The following is a 17,950-nucleotide window of genomic DNA, read 5'->3' as shown; positions in this document are numbered from 1 at the left end:
TTTCGCATTTTTCGGATTCTATACAAATATCTTTCGAGTTACATAAAAAATCTGAATGTGAATCACTGGTTAGTTTGGCTTCAAACTTGGTAACAGAGCAATAGGACAGTCATTTTGGACCAAATTGATGCTTTCAATTGGCGCTGATCACCCGTGAAATAAACTGACATTGGGTATTTCACCTACAGTGCCTTGCGAAAGTATTTGGCACCCTTGAACTTTTTAAACGTTCGCCACATTTCAGAATTTTTTTTGTCAAGAAACAAAAGCAAGTGGGATACAATCATGAGGCATTTATGGAAGAGTGGCAAGAAAAAAGCAATTTCTGAAAGATATCCATAAAATGTCTTGTTTGAAGTATGCCACAAGCCACCTGGGGGACACACCAAACATGTGGAAGAAGCTGCTATGGTCAGATGAAACCAAAATCGGCCACAATGACAAAAAATATGTTTGGCGAAAAAGCAACACAGCTCATCACCTTGAACACACCATCCCCACTGTCAAAGATGCTTGTAGTAGCCTCATGGTTTGGGCCTGCTTTTCTTCAGGAGGGACAGGAAAGATTGATGCGAAGATGAATGGAACCAAATACAGGACCATTCTGGAAGAAAACCTGTTGTAGTCTGCAAAATATCTGAGCCTGAGATGGAATTTATCTTCCAACAGGACAATGATCCAAAACATAAACCCAAATCTACAATTGAAAGGTTCACAAATAAACGTATCCAGGTATTGGAATGGCCAAGTCAAAGTCCAGAATCGAGAATCTGTGGGCAGAGCTTAAGTCTGCTGTTCAACAATGCTCTCTCCATCACCTCACTGGGTTAGAGCTGTTTTGCAGGGAAAAATGGGTGAGAAATTCAGTCTCTCTGTGTTCAAAACTGATAGAGACATATCCCAAGCGACTAGCGGGTTGTAAATAAAGCAAAAGGGGGTGCTACAAAATAATAATGCATGGGAGCAGAATAATATTGCACGCCCCACTTTTCAAGTTTTTATTTATTAAAAAAAGTTTAAAATATCCAATAAATTTCATTGCACTTCACGATTGCGTCCTACTTGCTGTTAATTCTCGAGAAACATCAAGGGGGTAAAATGTTTAATGTATTTTAATAACATTAAACATGTTTTTGTTTCAATAACTTCCACAAATTTTATAAATTTTATATTACCGTATTTTCATGACTATAAGGCGCACTAAAAAGTCTTAAATTTTCTCCAAAATAGACGCCTTATAATGCGGAGCGCCGTGTGCTAGCTCTAAAGCCTGACTCAGAGCACTTCTTGCCGACACGCTTCTTATGTAGAGAGAAGGCGGACGTGGGTGGGGTCAGATGCTAAAGGCACGCCCCTACAAGGTACCCGTATATAGTGTGGGCATGTGTTTATTGCAAAACACTTTCGGTTTGGTTTGTAAATGAATATGAATAATACAAATAGACACGCTTACGAAGCTCAGTTCAAACTTCAAGCCATCAATTATGCAGGGGAACATGGGAATAGAGCAGCCGCGAGGGAATTTTAGATCAACGAATCCATGGTTAGCAAATGGAGGAGGCAGGAGAACGAGCTTCGCAAAGTAAAGAAGAAGAAGCGGAGTTGATTTGTGCGTGCCCATCTCACAGCAGCAGTGAAAAACCAAGTCACAAAAATGAACTCTGAGCTTGCCGTAATTCCCGGAGTCTTAACTAAAGAACTCCAACCGCTGGACATCGGCATCAACCGGGCATTCAAAGTAAAGTTGCGAGCGGCATGGGAACAATGGATGATAGGTGGCGAACACAGCTTTACGAAGGGTGGCAGGCAGCGCCGGGCTAGTTACGCCACTATTTGCGAATGGATTGGGGCCGCTTGGACGAACGTGTCTGCTTGCATTGTTGTTCAAGCTTTTGCCAAAGCCGGCATCATTTCTGTCGAGCCACATGGCAACGTGAGTGACTCTGACAACGAAGAGAGGGAACCCGGCGTTTTTGATGAATTATTTGGACAATTGTTCAATTCGGACACAGAAAATTTGAACTTTGATGGATTTGTGGGTGATGATTGATCAAAAAACGTGAGTACCTTGTAAAATGGCTAAATAAAGTACAACCGAACTCAGTTTTGCTTCTGTTGCCCTTTTAAAAAGGTGTTTTTAGCGTTTGTCTGTATGTTTAAGCTGGTGTATGTTTTGCCATGCCTGGCTGCGCCTTTAAATGCGGTGCGTCTTGTGTGCGTGTCAAATACAGAAATAGCAATCGTTACTGACACTGCGCCTTTAAATGCGGTGCGCCATATAGTTGTGAAAATACTGTACTTTCATACATTATAACATTAAGTTCTTTCATCAACAGAGGGGTAACAACACACAAAAATGTAATCTACCTTCAACTTGGCACTGAAAGGGCTTAGTTCCTAGATGGGTGATACTGTGACCTTTGAGGTGTTCTGCTCGGGTAAAAGATTTTCCACAACCTTCGGCTGTGCAGATGAAGCGACGATCATCATCATGTTTTCTGGAAGAAAAAAAAAAAGGAATATAGTCGGTGATATTTTTAATAGAATCTTCAACGTAGTTTGCTTTTCCAACTGGTATTAGTTTGTCAGTTATAATCTTCAATAATACAGTAAACATAGTGTGAAGAGAAAGATTTCTTGTAATTAATTTATTCTTGCATTGCTTTAAAATAATGTGTATTTATATACACAGAATGGAGACAGAATGTCTGTGGAATTTACGCTTTTACATAACTAATTCAGTTACCCAAGCAGGGGGTGTTGCAAAAGGAGACGGAATGGTTGCTCTGTTCCTGGCTATTGTGATGAGCAAGGGGAGTTTACACCTTTTTGTTCTCAACTCATCTCCTTTGAACAGGACAAGACCTGAGTTACACCCACTTGTCCATTTCTATATACAGTGGTACCTCGAGATATGAGCTTAATGCGTTCCGGGATTGAGCTCATATGTCGATTTTCTCGTAACTCAAACGAATGTTTCCCATAGAAATTAACTAAAAACATTAATTTGTTCCAACCCTCTGAAAAAAACACCCAAATCAGGATATTGGATTGGAAAAACATTTTTATTCGTTCTCATTTGCCATCTATTAACAAAGTCAGAAATAACTAGTGGCTTAATAGTACAATTATGTTTAATACTACTAAAATTAGACGGATTTCGCGGAAGGGAGAGAGTGACAGAGAGAAAGGGGGTAGTGTAAGATATGCTGACTCACTCTTTGCAATTGCTTGTTAGTATTGCATCAGTTTGGTGTGAGTAATGAAAAATGTTGAGTCATGTTGAGACATCTGCTCTGCAGATGTCTGGGCGTATCAGCCCATACCATCTTTCTGTTATCTTCTCTGTGCAGCATTGTTTTTCACATATAAATGGACGCACAAACTGTTCATTCGGAGAGAGTTGCGGCGAATAGGATGTGCGTTTACAGCTGTTCGAGCTCTCCCTATCCTGCAGTCTGGTAATAAACCAGATTTCCTTTAAATTTATCTCACTCTTTCTGTGCCTGCTTCTTAAGCTGTTTTACAGGACACAACATACTTTGGTGCCGAAATAACGGACCCAACAAGCCAGCAATTGCCGGAGCGACGGCGGACCACTATGAAGGGCAAAATAAAGACTGTCAACAGCATCCTCCATTGAAAGGGTCAGCCCGGTGGACGTTCCCTCGCCGCTCCGGTGATCTGGTGACGGGTCCCCCGAACTAGGGCAGGTTTGGAACGAGAAAGATCGAGATTTCTGTCTCTGTGAAGTGTGATAATATGAATGACCATTATTACTGCCGGTAGTGTTGAATGTTCGAGGTCTGGGACCAACGTACGTAGAACAAAAATGTTCGAGGTCTGGGACCGACGTACGTAGAACATAAATGTTTGAGGTCTGGGACCGACGTACGTAGAACAAGAACAGAGTCAGGGACTCTGCTAAGAGACAAAGTCAGGGACTTGTCTGATCTTGGTGTGTTCAGAAATATTGGGTGAATCACGAAGTATTAAGATCAATTTTGGGAAATTTAGAATAGAATTGTTGTTTAAACTATTAATTAAGTGATTAATATGGGTCAGAAAGCGACAAAGGGGGTAGGTTTGTTGCTAGACTTCAGAATGGAAATCGGAGAAGTGGAACGCCGGTGAAATATGCTTTGGCGTGGGTCATATTAATGACTATTAGAATATTACGGATTGCATAGGTATCAAACAATTGATGTCAACCAAATGACGTTGACCTATTTCCTTTGGGAATGATTATTGCTGATAGGGCAGTGTTAGATTTATTATGGAATGTTTCTATATGTGTTGTAAGCATTTTTAATAAGTAATAAGGCTATAAATTAATTCATGGGACCACAGACACTTTTCCTCCCCATCGTCTCCTCAAGGCCCCACAGCTCGAGGACACATTGTTTTCGGACGCTTTTCGGCAGAACACAACGGGACTGTTTTGACGGGACTCCAGCAGCAGATGAAAATACGGATGCTTTGTTTACATTATAATACTGCTTTGTTTACATTACAATCCTGCTTGGTTTACTTTAGAATGCTTTGTTTACCTTATAATGAAAATATTATGCAATTCCTCACACCGTTGTTTGGGTGCCTTGTTCAACTTTTATGCTTACTTCGGCAATTCTCACACAGTTGTTTTTCTAACCATCTAGGGCAGGGGTCTCAAACTCGCGGCCCGCGGGCCAACTGCGGCCCGCGGGACGATAATTTGCGGCCCCCGTCTTAATATGAAAGATTAATGTTCGTGCGGCCCATAAGATTGATATGAATGACACTTGTTGTGTTCGGAGCTGAATGAACCAATCACGGTGAGGTATACGGCTCTGGAGGGCGGGACATCGGCCGGGCTGTCCAGTGCCTCGCTCACTCACTCATTCATTCCTCCAATCAGCTGGGCGGAGGAGAAGCCGTGAAGCTGATCACTCCGCTCGGCGCGCACACTCCTACGCTGCTCTCAGCATACAACTGAATGAGGCGCTATGAACCGTGATCCAGCCTGTGTCAGTGTAGCCATCTTCGCGAGCGAAACGGAGAAACGGAGAGCGAAAGTGCGCATGCGCCACAAACCCGCGCGACTGAACGTGAAAGATCAACCCCAGACTCATTCCAAGTGGAAAAAACATATTACAGAGCCCCAGAGATGTCTCTTTCAAAGCCTGGCGTGAAGAGAAAGGTCGTTGATGAGCACAGACAGTTTCAAGAAAAGTGGGGCGTGCAATATTTCTTTGTTGAACACGGGAACTCCGACGTGTCTCATTTGCACTGAAAAAGTTGCGGTGCACAAGGAATACAATTTGAAACGTCATTATACTACGAGACATGCTGAGGAGTACGAAAAATACCAGGGAGATGAGAGAGCCAACCAGGTTGCCAGTCTTAAAACATGTCTTCTGAGGCAACAGGATTTCTTCAAGAAGGCTACCAAAGACAGTAATGCAGCAGTCGAAGCTAGCTACGCCGTTTGTGAGTTGATTGCTAAAGCAGGAAAGCCATTCACAGAAGGTGAATTTATCAAAAAGTGCATATTACAGGCTGCACATATTGTCTGTCCAGAAAAGAAGTCTGTTCAACCACATCAGCCTTTCTGCCAACACCGTGGCAGAGCGCATTTCTCACCTGTCAAGCGACATTTATGATCAACTGTGTGAGAAAGCACAATGTTTCAGTGTATATTCAGTGGCTCTTGATGAGACCACAGACATCACAGACACTGCCCAGCTCGCAATATATATCCGTGGTGTTGATGACAATTTTAAAGTAATGGAGTTGCTCACAGTAATTCCAATGCATGGCCAGACCACCGCGAAGGAAATATTTCACCAACTGTGTGATGCCATTAAGAATGCCGGTTTGTCATGGAAAAGCTTTGTTGGAATAACAACCGATGGAGCCCCATCAATGACAGGGAGGAAGAATGGACTGGTAGCACTTGTTCAAAAAAAACTGGAAGAGGAGGGTGTGGAGGAGGCCATAGCTCTGCACTGCATTATACATCAGCAGGCCCTTTGCAGCAGATGCCTGAAGTTTGACAATGTGATGTCTGTCGTTGTGAAATGCGTCAAACAAATCAGATCCAGGGGCTTAAAGCACAGAAGGTTCCGTGCTTTTTTAGAGGAAATGGAGTCAGAATATGGGGATGTGCTCTACTTCACTGAGGTACGTTGGCTCAGCAGGGGAAACGTGTTGAAGAGATTTTTTGAGTTGAGAGCAGAAGTAAAAGACTTCATGGAGATAGACGGGGTTGCTGTTCCTGTGCTAAGTGATCCCAAATGGCTCATGGACTTGGCTTTTCTTGTTGATATCACACATGAGCTTAATGTACTGAACAAGAAGCTACAAGGCCAGGGGCAACTTGTCAGTGCTGCCTATGACAACGTGAGAGCATTCTGCACTAAACTTGTGTTATGGAAAGCCCAGCTCTCTCAGACAAACCTTTGCCATTTCCCAGCATGCAAGGCTCTCGTGGATGCAGGCACACCATTCAGTGGTGAGAAGTATGTTGAGGCCATTTCGAAGCTACAGCAGGAATTTGATCACAGATTTGCAGACTTCAAGACACACAAAGCCACATTTCAAATTTTTGCGGACCCCTTCTCCTTTGATGTGCAAGATGCCCCTCCTGAGCTTCAAATGGAGCTCATTGACCTGCAGTGCAACTCTGCACTCAAAGCCAAGTTCAGGGAGGTGAGTGGAGAAGCAGACAAGCTTGGGCAATTTTTGAGAGTTGACCCCCAGCTTCCCTGAACTTTCACGAATGTTCAAGCGGACCATGTGCCTTTTTGGGAGCACATACTTGTGTGAGAAGCTCTTCTCCACCTTGAACTTCAATAAGTCCAAGTACAGGTCCAGACTTACTGATGAGCATCTTCAAGCTCTACTGAGGGTCTCCACTGCTTCCTCCCTCAAGCCAAATGTGACTCAGCTATGTGAGAAGAAGCGCTGCCAGGTCTCTAGCAGCAAGGAGTAGGCAAGAGAAGCCGTGTTCAGAATATTTCATATTCAATGTTCCATTCAAGTTCAGAAAGTTAAAGGTTAAAGAGCTGTTAATACAGACATTTGAAACGGAATAAAAATAATTCATTTTCTCTACTTAGGCAGCCAGTGTATATCTCTCATTATTATTATTTTATTTTTGTATTACTGATTGATTGATTTTTATTCATCTTTAAGTTAATTTATCTAATTCATTATTTTTTGTAAAAAAATAAAGATATTTGATAACGTTGGAATGTTTTATCAGCGCTTTTCTTGTGGAAATCCTGATGCGGCCCAGTCTCACCCAGACTTGGCCTCTAGCGGCCCCCAGGTAAATTGAGTTTGAGACCCCTGATCTAGGGTGTTATTGTACTGATTACATAAACATGTTTTTCGAGTGTCGCGATTAAATACAATGATTCAGTTACTACAATTTAGAATGCCTTGGGGACTAAGACGACGTCACAAGGTACCTCCTTGCAAGTGTAAGCAGTTATGTTGAAAGATGTTTTCCTATTTTAATTAAATATTACTAATAATGATTTAAGGGTATTAATCATTATTCCAACATTTGGTCCTTCGAGTAGCCGGGGTCAACACACCGATAAGGAATCCAGACGCTGCGGTTCAATATCTGGAGTGACCGTGCACGGCGAGAATCCCTTTTCCAGGCTGGATTATTTCTCAGCAGCGCCTGGATTCTGATCGGTTGACGACTATCCTCTTGGTGAGCATCTATCGACATTTCTGCTGAGTCCCTGTGTGATGGCTGCATATTGTTGACGGGTTCAAAATGCGCGAAGGGCATCACACGCGATGGCCTTATTTTGAGAAGGCTCGCGTCCTGGGGATGGCTATTTTAAAACCCTGCGGATACTAGTCACTAGCAGGTAGACACAGTGTGGTCTATAAAATGTGGTGGTCGACGTTGTTTTGGTTGTGTGTAGTTGTTAAAACCTAAGAAAAAAGGTACTACGGGGATACACACAAATCCACTCCAAAAATGGGTGGTGCAAACAGTAAAGCGGCTATTGACGACGATCCAAAGATGCGTCTGCCGTGTAAAGAAATTTGTTGAAAATCGAAGCGCTACAAGGGTTAAACACCTAAATTTATGGATAAACAAATATGGGTTTGCTGGCCAGCTTAAATATGCATGAAATATTAAAACCTGCAGGATAAAATACGCACTAAGCATAGAAGTAATCTATATATAATATGTGAAGGGAGATACAAGCGAGGCGGCTTGTTCCACAGAAAGAAGGGTGATAAAACGGGTCCGTTGTGTGAAAAAATAAAAGATAGCGCGGCCTCCTCGGCTGACGGGGAGAGGATAGGAATGTAAGCCAAGAGGTTGGAAAAAACAATTGAAATCGGGTTTTCAAAAATGCTATGTGCTGGGTTGTGGAGAATTGGGGCATATATCGCGTGATTGCCTGGACAAAAAGGTCTCTAAAAACAAGACAGGCCTGCTCAAAATGATTTGAATGAGGATTTTGAACATGAGGATGTTGAGCTAATTTTAAACCAGAGATCACATTCTTTGTGAATGAATTCAATTGGATTTTTTTGTGTGATGCTGAAAGTTGTAAAACGGCAATTAAAATGGTTATTTCCAAGTGCTAGGCATACTTAGTTAATAGTAACTAAATGTACTGTCAATGTATTGGAATGAAATGGCTTATTGAGGCTTATCCTGGTTTCGTTCCCGTCTGCTAGCGGGAATATTTTGGTTAACAGAAATACAAAACGGCCAATTAAATGTTTAGCGGGGTTGCCAAAACTGCGTTTAAGTCATACTCTAAACTTGCCAAATAATGCGTCGATTGCGGGGGAAGCGCTCTGTTTTGGTGCGGCTGATTTGACGGTGTCAGACATTATAATACAGTATAGTATGCGCGCGGACCGCACAAGCGACTAAAATTTTTGGGGGACCCCTTCCGTGGAGAATATTACAATAATTGGCCTTGGGGGTGCTGAAGCAAACTTGAGGGCAGAAATGGGTTTTTGCTATGATATAGTTATGCTTGCAGCATATGGTGATTATGGGGTCTTGGCAAAATATTGTGATATAGTTGGATATCAGGAGAGTAATTAATTTAGTCTTCTCTAAAAAGCGTTATAATTGTGCACAGGAGGCGAAACATTGTGCTCAAAAAGAAAGAGAGCACTTAGGAATGTCAACAAAAGATAAGCTGCTTCGCAGCATTCGTGAAGGTCACAGTAAGCGGCTAAGAGCGCGCTTCCGTTAAACACTTCATAATAAAAGCAGCAGGGTTTCCGCAATGACCTTCGGATTTATTTTTGGGATTTAATAAATGTCTTTCGAGGTGATAGAAAATCTGTTTGGGAAAAAATGATTTGGTAAAAGCTTTGGAATTGGGAATCATGCTATTATTATTATTTTCTTTTGTGAAGTTCAAAGGGCTCTTAATTGAAGAGAGCTAGTTTTGGAGGATAAAACGATATTATTACTGTTTTTGAATGGTTGGATTGTTCAAAATACTTTAATATAGGAGATTGGCTGGTTAAAGAAAAATGAATGGATTTTTTTTACAATATTATGGCATATTGGTGACAATTTGTGGGTCCTTTATTAAGCATTGAAAATTGTAATTAGGAAATGCCTAGAAAAAGGTTGATTTCTCTAATTTAATTATTGTAGATTTTTCTTGTGGTAACAGAGAGCTATAAGAAATAGCTCTTATCTTAAGTAAACATAGTATGGGGTGATTTGCAATTTATGTCTTAGGTATTAAGAGTTATTTGGTTGTTAAAGAGATCAGACATGAAATTAACAATGCAGAAATGAGAAATTTCATGGCATTCGTCCAAATTGTTAGGTAAATTCAACCTGGCTGGGGTAGATAAGATAATTGATTTAGGATAGGCATAGTTTCCCTAGAAGAAACATGGAGCGTCTTTAAGTGCACAAAAGACTTTCCCTGTTTGGCCTGAAGGGGGAATATGCTTTGGTAAAGGTCATATTGATGACTATTGGGACATTACTGTCTATTACTTTAGGGGCATACAAATTAAGAATTTAGCCAAAACTTACTGCATTGCAATTATGGGGTTAATACACCTGAATGTTACGGTGATAACTATTGGCAATAACAAGCTTAGATAAATACAACAAATTCAGGTGGGGCCTTTCATGGTGTGAAACGAGTGATGAAATAATGTCTGTTTAAAAAAAATAACATCTCTAAATTATAAAATAGCAACCTTTGAGAAATGCTTTAAGTAGATGGGTTGACTAGAATGGGCAAAATTCGATAACATTGAAAGGGGGTGTAACTTAATACAGAATATGGAGGTAAAGTTTTACAAACGGTTAAAATACTTAAAAGGGTGTGTGTGTGTGTTTCAATGTGTCACAACTTTTCCGTTATTGGCGAATAGATAGTTAATCACAGCCACTCGCGTGGCAGTACACATCCTGACTGACTGGGGTAAGGGGCGGTGGCAATTGAACAAATTTCTATTTTTAGATATGTGGCATGTGAATCTAATACATTAATTATCTAGTTTCTTCAGGCATCAATCTTGCGGTTCGAGGATCTACTTATGCGGAGTGGATCCAGACCTTCCGGAGTGTGGAGTATTCCTGGTGTCCTCAAGAATTCGTAGGTTTTCTCTGGGTACTCCAGTTTTACTCCAACAAACCAAAATTATGGATGATTGGGGGAGCACTCTAATTTCCTTGATTATGAGTGCGAGCATGGATGAGTGTCTGTCTTTTGTGTTTTAATTGGCTAGCCACCAAGATATATCAATATTCTAATATCAAGATGGATTATTTCTGAAATCGCTGATAAGCCTTTTGAGGACGGCGGTGGCAGAGTAGGACAGAAACAAAAAGAAAATAATTTCGCCAAATGAAATTTTTTGATTTCTGCAATGGGAAATTTTGGGAACCTGGGGGACTAAACAAAAACAAAAGACTTATCTAGGAGGGCTGCCATTTTGAGTCATGGTAAATTTCATGCCTCAAAAAAGGGGGAGGTTATATATTCAATCTATATGCAGATATATGGCCAAAACACGGGCGATTCCCCCTTATGTCAAGCTACAAAAGCTACATATCCATTTCAAAGGATACATATGGATTTTATAGAGAATATGTGTGGTACATAACAGTCCTAAAACAGATTGGGGAAACCTTGTTGCAGAAACTGGTCTAGATTGGCAAGCTTGGATGACACACGCGTGCGAAAAAACCATCAGGCCTTCGATAAAATTAACCCATACGGTGGGGGCATTACAAATCATTATTCAGACTGACAAATTAACTTGTGGATCCTTGTCTGACGTTTTTCCTAAGTCCATGGGCACTACAATTGTGTCTCAACAACAATGAACATGTCTATGGAGACGGTAAGAAAATCGTCAGAGATGGAAACACCCGGATCCGCCATAGTAAAATGAAAATCTGAGATGACCAGAGAATTCATTTCCACAACGGGGAGTTTCCAAACGGGAGGCGGTAAGAAATAATTGGTTATTGTTGATGGAAAATGCAGCTATTATAAATCAAACCTGTATAACATGTAGGGGGCCGACCTCTCTTAAGAGTAGTACCCGCGCAAACTACCCCTGATTGTGTAAAGGAGATAATGATAAAAGATGTAAGCCCAAAATGTATGAAATGGAATAATGTCTACCCTGTTCCAAGAGCAAAGGACAAAGCTAACTTTTCAACACGTGTTTGATCATTTTACCTGCTTCAACCTTATAGGGCATGGTCTGAAGCTGGGGACGTGGTGTGCCCACGTCCTAAAACCGACTACACCCTGGTACCATGTTCTGACCTATGATGGTGGTGGGGTGGAAATAAATTATACGACTCCTGCTGAAACGTGGCAGGACTTTGTGCCTTGGGGTCACTGCTTTTACCAGTGTCTGTTTTTCCATCTACAGTGAAGGAGATACAATTGGCTGAAATCCAGTATGATGGTAGGTCCTTCCCGACGGTGTCGATCGGTATGGAGAGAGGGAGATCCAACATACATTGATGAGATTGGCATCCCCGGGGCGTACCAGATGAGTATAAGTTGGCTAATCAGATCGCAGCAGGTTGGGAGTCTATTTTTCTTTTAATTACTCCAAACAAAAATATTGATCGGATAAATTACCTGCATTACAATGTCCAAAAACTTGGAAATTATACTGAACAGGGATTTGTGGCGATAAAGGAACAACTGGCAGCCACTAGTCTGATGGCGTTCCAGGATCGTGCAGCGGTTGAAATGCTTCTTGAAGGAGCAGGGGGCGTATGCAATGTTTGAAAATGTTGCACTCAACAACACGCCCCCCACTGGGTCCCACACCAGGACCAACGATGGCCTGCAGACCCTAAACCGCAAGATGAAAAAGCATTCTGGAGTCGGAGCATCCGCCTGGAAGAGCTGGTGGCATAAGTCCTTTGGATTTGGCCCAATCTGTTGCATTTTCCGTAGCCCTTTTTGCTACGATTTTGACATTATGTGGGTGTTGTATTATTCCCTGCTTAAGATCTTTGATAAGCCGACTTATAACCACTGCGATTGCCCCTACAAATTCTAAATTGCATGAATTATATCCTGTGCTGATGAAACGTACTGAGGGAAGCAGTGAATTTCAGGAGCATGGTAATTCCGAGGATGAATTGGGCGAAAATGATTTTGTTTTCTACTAATAATGACCTGCCGAACGAGTAGGGCCTAAGCGGGTAAAATTAAAACAGCCAACGGAGATATCCCTCTCATCTTGGATTTGCCATAAAATGAATAACAAACATAATAAAAGGAGGGAAATGTTAGATTTATTATGGAATGTTTCTATATGTGTTGTAAGCATTTTTAATAAGTAATAAGGCTATAAATTAATTCATGGGACCACAGACACTTTTCCTCCCCATCGTCTCCTCAAGGCCCCACAGCTCGAGGACACATTGTTTTCGGACGCTTTTCGGCAGAACACAACGGGACTGTTTTGACGGGACTCCAGCAGCAGATGAAAATACGGATGCTTTGTTTACATTATAATACTGCTTTGTTTACATTATAATCCTGCTTGGTTTACTTTAGAATGCTTTGTTTACCTTATAATGAAAATATTATGCAATTCCTCACACCGTTGTTTGGGTGCCTTGTTCAACTTTTATGCTTACTTCGGCAATTCTCACACAGTTGTTTTTCTAACCATCTAGGGTGTTATTGTACTGATTACATAAACATGTTTTTCGAGTGTCGCGATTAAATACAATGATTCAGTTACTACAATTTAGAATGCCTTGGGGACTAAGACGACATCACAAGGTACCTCCTTGCAAGTGTAAGCAGTTATGTTGAAAGATGTTTTCCTATTTTAATTAAATATTACTAATAATGATTTAAGGGTATTAATCATTATTCCAACAGGCAGCAAAAGGTGGTGAGCTGCCAAGAAGCCCAGACTGGGGATGGCGCCCTCCACTGGTGATGAAAATTTGCAGACCACTGATGTCTGATTATGAGTGTGAGCGTGAATGTCTGTGTTTTTGATTGGCTGGCCACCAAGATATAATCTATCAGATATCAAGGTGGAAAAGGATTTAGTAATTTGAAATTGATTTCTGAAATCGCCAATAAGCCCTTTTTAGGGATGGCAACGACAAATCATGGAAAAATAACTCGTCAAATGAAATTTTTGATGAAAATGCAGCAGCAGTACTCTGGAGGAACAAATAATCTACTCTGCGAAATGGGGAATTTGGGAGCACTGAGAAAACAAAAACAAAGAGTGCATGATATGGAATTCCAAAGAACCATTGATTTATAGTGATAATGGCATCCAAATTTTGTTAACAAAATAATTGACGGGATTGGCAAAAGGTTCCATGTTTCGTTATGAAATCACAGCGTGTACATAACGAGTTTAACCGGACAACAACATATGAAAATCCCATTTGGTAGACCATACAAATCACCATTATTCACTGCATGATTGGAACTGGATGATGAGGCTTATCTGGCTGACTACATAAAAAGAAAAACCTTTAAGGAAACGCATTGAATTTGGGTTAACAGAAGGACACTGTGCTTCTCAACAGGAAACGGACCAACGGTGGTGCCAGGAGCCTGGGTGCTCAAACTACAGTATAAAGAAGAAGCACTAGTACGACCCAAGGTGGGAACGTCCATACCAAGTGTTGCTCACCAACCAGCAGACATGAAAATAGCCAAGGAGGGATGTGGATCCACCTTTTGCACTGTAAGAATGTTCTCTCAGTTGACACGTTTGAGTAGACAGGTGAGATAAACTTTCTGACATAAAACGAAACTGCAACCACTCCAATATTGATTGGAAAGATTATTGCTCAGCGGGCAATGCCATAAACCATAGGGAACTCTTTTAGATTGGTTTATTGTCTCCATATGCAAAAAAAGGTGAAAGCGTTTCAATTGAGACTAAACCTTCTTAGAAAGGGTTAAAATAAATGACCAGAAAAAGAGAAACTACAATGGGAAACAGAAGGAGCCACTCAACACAAGAACGGCTATGCAGTAGAAAACAAGCCATGCGTTCCACGATCATTGTTTGAAGTGATTGCTAAATTGAGCCATGGGAGGAGCCATGTCTCCACAGGAGGGATGATCAGTATAGTGCAACAAACAATGCATGTTTCCAGAGGTCCCCAAACCTACTTTAAAAAACTTTTTGCAGAAGCGGTCTCACCTGCTGTAGACACAACTCTCAAGGCAATGAACGACCCAAGCGTGGAAGAAGGCAAACAGGGACATATGCCTTCGAGGTTCTGAACATGGATTTCATCGAACTGAACCAAAGTGGCACATACAAGTACTGTCTTGTGATCATTGACACACTTACCAAGTGGGTTGAGATATGCCCATCCAAGAAAGCTGCCGCAATGGCAGTCGCAAAAGCCATATGCAAAAGAATCATTCCAAGCCATGGAATACCATGAGTCATCTGGAGTGATAATGGTGCTCACTTAGTGAACCACGTGATCCAAACTATGGGACAACATCTTGGAATCAACCGGAAATATCATTGCGCCTACCATCTCCAAAGTGCTGGACTCGTTCAAAGAACCAATGGAACAGTAAAACTCAGATTCAGAAAAACCATGGAAGACACAGGAAAACCATGGCGAGAATGCCCGAGACTGGTAGAAACATACATGAGAATCATTCCAACAGCACAGGGATTTGAGGCAGTGAACGGCAGACCCTTCCACTTACCAATGTGGGAAAAAGATCTGGTGGTAGAAGAGAAAGGAGAAACAGATTTTCTCACTCAGTGGTTATGCAAAATGTTCCAAAAAAGAAGTGTGATAAATGCAAATTATCTGCCGACATCTTCTCTGCCTCCCACAGAGGAGGTCCTGTCACCAGGCGACCTGGTACTCAACAAGGTGATAAAAAGAAAGTGCTGGTCATCTCCACATTGGGACAGGACCTCACCGTGTGATTTCGACCGCTAACTTCACCAAGTTGGCCACCACCATCAAAGCTGATGAATGAGTTTTGGAGCTCACAACCATGATCCAGTGTGGGGATCGGATGTCCCCCTTGAACACAAACACTGGTCAGTCTCCTCCAAAATCCTGATGGCTCTATTCCCCTGGCTAGGAACAGCAAAGAACATCCCAAGTCTGGAAACCATTGACTACAGATTCCAGGCCTATGTCAACGCATCAGTCTGACCGACTACAAGGCCAAGAAGTCCAAATAACCGCCATGACCCAAATGATTATCCAGAACCACCTTGCCCTTGACAGAATAACCGCCCAGCAGGGAGGTGCGTGTGCCATGGTAGGAGACTCATGCTGAACCTTCATCCATGCCAACGCCTCTTACTCAGTCCATGATGCCCTACAAATTATGAAGAACATACGAAACGCTATGACAAGAGACCCGGTTCCACAACGAGGATGGCTTGACTGATTGCTCTCGGGCTCATGGACACAGACTCTTTTGAAAGCCCTAGTACTGTTCGTAACTGTTATTGCTCTTGTGCTTGTTATCCTAACCTGTTGTTTACCCTGCTTCTCAGCTTTGATCAAACGTACTATTGATGCCACAGTCGAACGTACCATGATTGTCGGTTTGATTTGTCGGTCTAAGCTCCAATTTGAAGTAACTTGCGAAAAATTTCATTCAAAAGTAGCGTCGCTAACAAACGAGGTTCCGATATTTTTATACTCACAACAGAAAGGAATTGTAAGATATGCTGACTCACTCTTTGCAATTGCTTGTTAGTATTGCAGCAGTTTGGTGTGAGTAATGAAAAATGTCGAATCATGTTGAGATATCTGCTCTGCAGATGTCTGGGCGTATCAGCCCACACCCTCTCTGTTATCTTCTCTGTGCAGCATCGTTTTTCACATAAATAGACGCACAGACTTTTTGCACGGCAACGCGCTCGTAACATAACAAACAAATTTAAATGAACTTGGATTAAGATGCAGACACAAAAATAAATTTAATCTAACCTTATACTAAACTTAATTCTAATTTTGTTTTAAATTTTGATACCTTGCTTCTCCCAGCCGGGTTGGCTATATTTGCCCCGCCTCCACCCTGATTTTCGAGGGTTGTTTGCTTTTGAATTCCCTTCAAAATATTCCGAAAATGATGCACACAAATGTCCTCACAATAGGATAACGCACGACCACTTGCCAACGAGAAGTAGCATATACGCCATTCGCACTGACTAACAGGAAAAGAAAACACTGAAAAAAATGCAACGCTCCGCCCAGTGCTCGCAGAGACATTACACGAGGGAGTTGCGACCACAGATACATTACACGAGGGAGTTGCGACCACAGAGACATTACACGAGGGAGTTGCGACCACAGAGACATTACACGAGGGAGTTGCGACCACAGAGACATTACACGAGGGAGTTGCGACCACAGAGACATTACACGAGGGAGTTGCGACCACAGAGACATTACACGAGGGAGTTGCGACCACAGAGACATTACACGAGGGAGTTGCGACCACAGAGACATTACACGAGGGAGTTGCGACCACAGAGACATTACACGAGGGAGTTGCGACCACAGAGACATTACACGAGGGAGTTGCGACCACAGAGACATTACACGAGGGAGTTGCGACCACAGAGACATTACACGGGGGAGTTGCGACCACAGAGACATTACCCGGGGGAGTTGCGACCACAGAGACATTACACGGGGGAGTTGCGACCACAGAGACATTACACGGGGGAGTTGCGACCACAGAGACATTACACGGGGGAGTTGCGACCACAGAGACATTACACGGGGGAGTTGCGACCACAGAGACATTACACGAGGGAGTTGCGACCACAGAGACATTACACGAGGGAGTTGCGACCACAGAGACATTACACGAGGGAGTTGCGACCACAGAGACATTACACGAGGGAGTTGCGACCACAGAGACATTACACGAGGGAGTTGCGACCACAGAGACATTACACGAGGGAGTTGCGACCACAGAGACATTACACGAGGGAGTTGCGACCACAGAGACATTACACGGGGGAGTTGCGACCACAGAGACATTACACGGGGGAGTTGCGACCACAGAGACATTACACGGGGGAGTTGCGACCACAGAGACATTACACGGGGGAGTTGCGACCACAGAGACATTACACGAGGGAGTTGCGACCACAGAGACATTACACGAGGGAGTTGCTACCACAGAGACATTACACGAGGGAGTTGCGACCACAGAGAAATTACACGAGGGAGTTGCGACCACAGAGACATTACACGAGGGAGTTGCAACCACAGAGACATTACACGAGGGAGTTGCGACCACAGAGACATTACAAGAGGGAGTTGCGGGGAGAAAGAGTGTCCATGATGTTCTTATGAGCAGCCTCTCGCGTTCGCTGTCTGCTTGTACAGACGCTCCCCTACTTACGAACGCAATTGGTTCCGAGCGATTGTTCATAAGTTGAATTTGTTTGTAAGTTGATTCAG

General features: G+C 42.4%; 1 protein-coding gene across 7 annotated transcripts in view; it reads right to left on the bottom strand.

Moving 5' to 3' along the window:
* Nucleotides 1–17,950, bottom strand: part of LOC144076016 (zinc finger protein ZXDC) — a 70,966-nt gene that overhangs the window by 35,314 nt on the left and 17,702 nt on the right. For all 7 annotated transcript variants that reach the window (XR_013300699.1, XR_013300700.1, XR_013300701.1 and 4 more), the window contains exon 4: nucleotides 2,368–2,498. Coding sequence is in view for 4 of the 7 variants with exons in the window: in XM_077603544.1 (XP_077459670.1) it covers nucleotides 2,368–2,498 (131 nt within the window). In the remaining 3 variants the exon portion in view is untranslated. The remainder of the gene's footprint in view (nucleotides 1–2,367; nucleotides 2,499–17,950) is intronic.

The sequence above is a fragment of the Stigmatopora argus genome, chromosome 6, assembly GCF_051989625.1.
Source record: "Stigmatopora argus isolate UIUO_Sarg chromosome 6, RoL_Sarg_1.0, whole genome shotgun sequence".
In the NCBI taxonomy this organism is placed as follows: Eukaryota; Metazoa; Chordata; class Actinopteri; order Syngnathiformes; family Syngnathidae; genus Stigmatopora; species Stigmatopora argus.
The sequence above is the reverse complement of the archived record's forward strand: the minus strand, read 5'-3'. Positions and strand labels throughout refer to the sequence as shown.